The sequence below is a fragment of the Rosa rugosa genome, chromosome 4 (assembly GCF_958449725.1).
Source record: "Rosa rugosa chromosome 4, drRosRugo1.1, whole genome shotgun sequence".
NCBI lineage: Eukaryota > Viridiplantae > Streptophyta > Magnoliopsida > Rosales > Rosaceae > Rosa > Rosa rugosa.
The window spans coordinates 28,432,412-28,434,957 of NC_084823.1; the positions used below are offsets into that span (position 1 = coordinate 28,432,412).

General features: G+C 43.3%; 1 protein-coding gene across 1 annotated transcript; it reads right to left on the minus strand.

Moving 5' to 3' along the window:
• Positions 1-1,048: 1,048 nt before the first annotated feature.
• Positions 1,049-1,545, minus strand: LOC133744606 (uncharacterized). Its single transcript, XM_062172687.1, has 2 exons — positions 1,525-1,545; positions 1,049-1,408 (listed from the first exon to the last, which is right to left on the minus strand). Exons 1-2 carry the CDS (start codon positions 1,543-1,545, stop codon positions 1,049-1,051), a joined length of 381 nt encoding a protein of 126 aa, XP_062028671.1.
• Positions 1,546-2,546: the final 1,001 nt, after the last annotated feature.

Consider the following 2,546-nt stretch of genomic DNA (forward strand, 5'->3'; position numbering starts at 1 on the left):
TGATTACGTAATTAAGGAAAATACAATTAATTACGTGTCATCAAGGCATTCCAAATTGAGAGAGGCGCTGACACTATAAATAGCCCCTCTCAAATCAAGAGAAGGACTTCAGCGGAAGGAGAGAAAAATCACTCCCAAAGTTCATAAGTCCTCAAGCGCGTAAAGAGCCTTCAAGCTGCCAAATAGCCGGTTCATCACCAACCTCAAGCCAAAGCACTCGTCACGTGTCAACCCTCGTGGCCATCATACGACTCAAGATCAAGCGTCAATCGCCCTTGAGCCAAGTACACCATCGAGGACGACGACAGACAGAGGGACGCAAGCAGACGGAAGAAACCTCTCCAAAGCTCAGAAGTCTCCCAAGCTCGTGAAGAACCATCAAGCTACCAAATAGCCGGTCTCTTCACCTCGCCGATTTCAGAAAAGCAAGGGATATCACCTACAAGCTCGGAAGTCGTCAAACACGCGGACGATCAACAAGCACCAAACACATGTGCTGATTCATCCACCATCAAAAGCCATACTCGCCACGTGACACCGCTCGTGATCTGATCAAGTTCAAGCCTCTACAGCCCTTGATCATCCGTCGTCTTCAAGTCGTCAACAAAGCAAAACTTCTGCCAAGTTCTTCATCAAGCTCGTGGAGAATCAACAAGCACCAAACACACGTGTTGGTTCATCCCCTACCAAAGCCGAAGAACACTCATCACGTGACACCACTCGTGGCCTAAATCCGATCAAGATCAAGCTTCTACAGCCCTTGGTCAATCATCTTCCTCAAATCGTTAACATAGCAGGAAGTCCACATTGCAACCGTTTGATTCAAGATCAAGTGCTCGCCACCCTTGGATTAAATCAACGTCAGAGATCGAATCAGAGGAGAATCTTGTGAAAGAGCATCAACAGAGATTGTAACCCGCAAATTCATTAATAAAAATATATTATTTTGTACACGTGTCCTTCTTTCATTAGTTGCAGGATTTTTCGTGTTTACAATGTCAGGCAGCAGTAACGTGTCTAGTTAATTATAGCAGCACAGGCTGCACAGCTAGCTGTAGAACTTGGAAATGAGATCGGAAAGCTCCATGTAATGAGCGGAGGGATTGCTGGTTTCAAGGAGACCAAGAAGATAGTGGAAGAGATCAACGTCGCACCCTATTCGTAGGGCTCCATTGTAGAAATAACCGAACTCTTGCTCGGCGGAGAGATCCAATAGACTCTGGAAGAGTGGGTGGTTTAGGTAATTGGCTTCCATCTCGAACTTGCACATCATGTCAATGTCTCTTCCAACGTACACACGGACTTGACCGGCTTGTGGCACAGGCACTACTCGATAGTCGTCCGAGTCTGAGATTGAGGGAAACCCGGCCCCTTTGCTCCACAGAACAAGAAGTACTTCTTCACAATGCTACTCATCATCATCGTATCAAATGAATGAATGAATGCCAAAGTATTATATATAGATCGAGAGAGATCGGAATTAAATAAAAGGGAAGTGGGTGCTAGCTCAACGTTTATGCATGCCTCATGTACAGTAAACGCCATGGAAGGAGGGAGGCACAAGGAGGTGGAGCCGCGGAAAGAAAGTTGGCTTGGGCCCGCGTGACTGGCTACCTCTCTGGCTTGGGCACACCTCCCACAACAAGAAGCCGACTAGCTTAAGCTTCCAGACCTAAAAAACACACAAAAAAAAAATCAATGGAAAGCTTAAGCTATTGCTGTTGAAAATCTAATTAAGAAACAAGTCCAAGGACTCCATTTTCTACAAGGCATTTCTCATTGAATCAAAATAGTTACGAACAATGATCCACTAAACTACAGAGGATTAAAATTATTGAGAATTGTAAAAACACTGAAACATGGATGACAATATCAATATAATTTCGATATAAATGGAAACTATGTAGAATTTTGATTGAAATCAGCAAAATATAAGAAATACTGAAATATGTTGTTTCTACATCGTACTTGTATATTATTGATCATTAAATTGTACTTGTATATTATTGATCAGTAAATTGTCGCACACATAAGTGGGCAAGGAATGAATTAGTTAGTTTGAAGCCGATGGGCTGGTAAATTGGGGCAGGCTATGTGTCACGGGCCGAACTTTGCAATGCGCAAAGCGGACCGTGCGGCACTTGCTAGCAAGCAAGTCAGCCAAGTGAGTACCTTGCAAGGAACAATGAAAGCCACACGATATTAAAATAGTGCTAGTGACAAGCAAGAACACAATTATATGAATGTTGGGGCAACCACGAAGAACAATGAATAATCGAAAGGAAAGATCAAAGAGCAATCTCACGGGGCACAGATGATTGAATAATTCCTCTTTTATTGATGGTAAGACGGTAAGGGAGGCAAAAGTACATGTGCTTACCTATACTAGTTCCGTAGTCCAAACTATGCCGACTAGGAACCCCTCCCTATAGAGCATATCGGCCTTACATGAACCTGGCAGGAGGAAACATGAAAAAGGCCGAGGAGACTAATTGCTAAATAAAATAAATTACATAATTTGTAAATTACCAAAACAACCCTAGCAC

Excerpts from the sequence above, each read along its gene's own strand:
- LOC133744606 (XM_062172687.1), bottom strand. The coding sequence starts at position 1,545 with ATGGCGTTTACTGTACATGAG. Across the intron at positions 1,409-1,524 it reads TGGCGTTTACTGTACATGAG|CATTGTGAAGAAGTACTTCT; the intron begins GCATGCATAAAC and ends GATGATGAGTAG.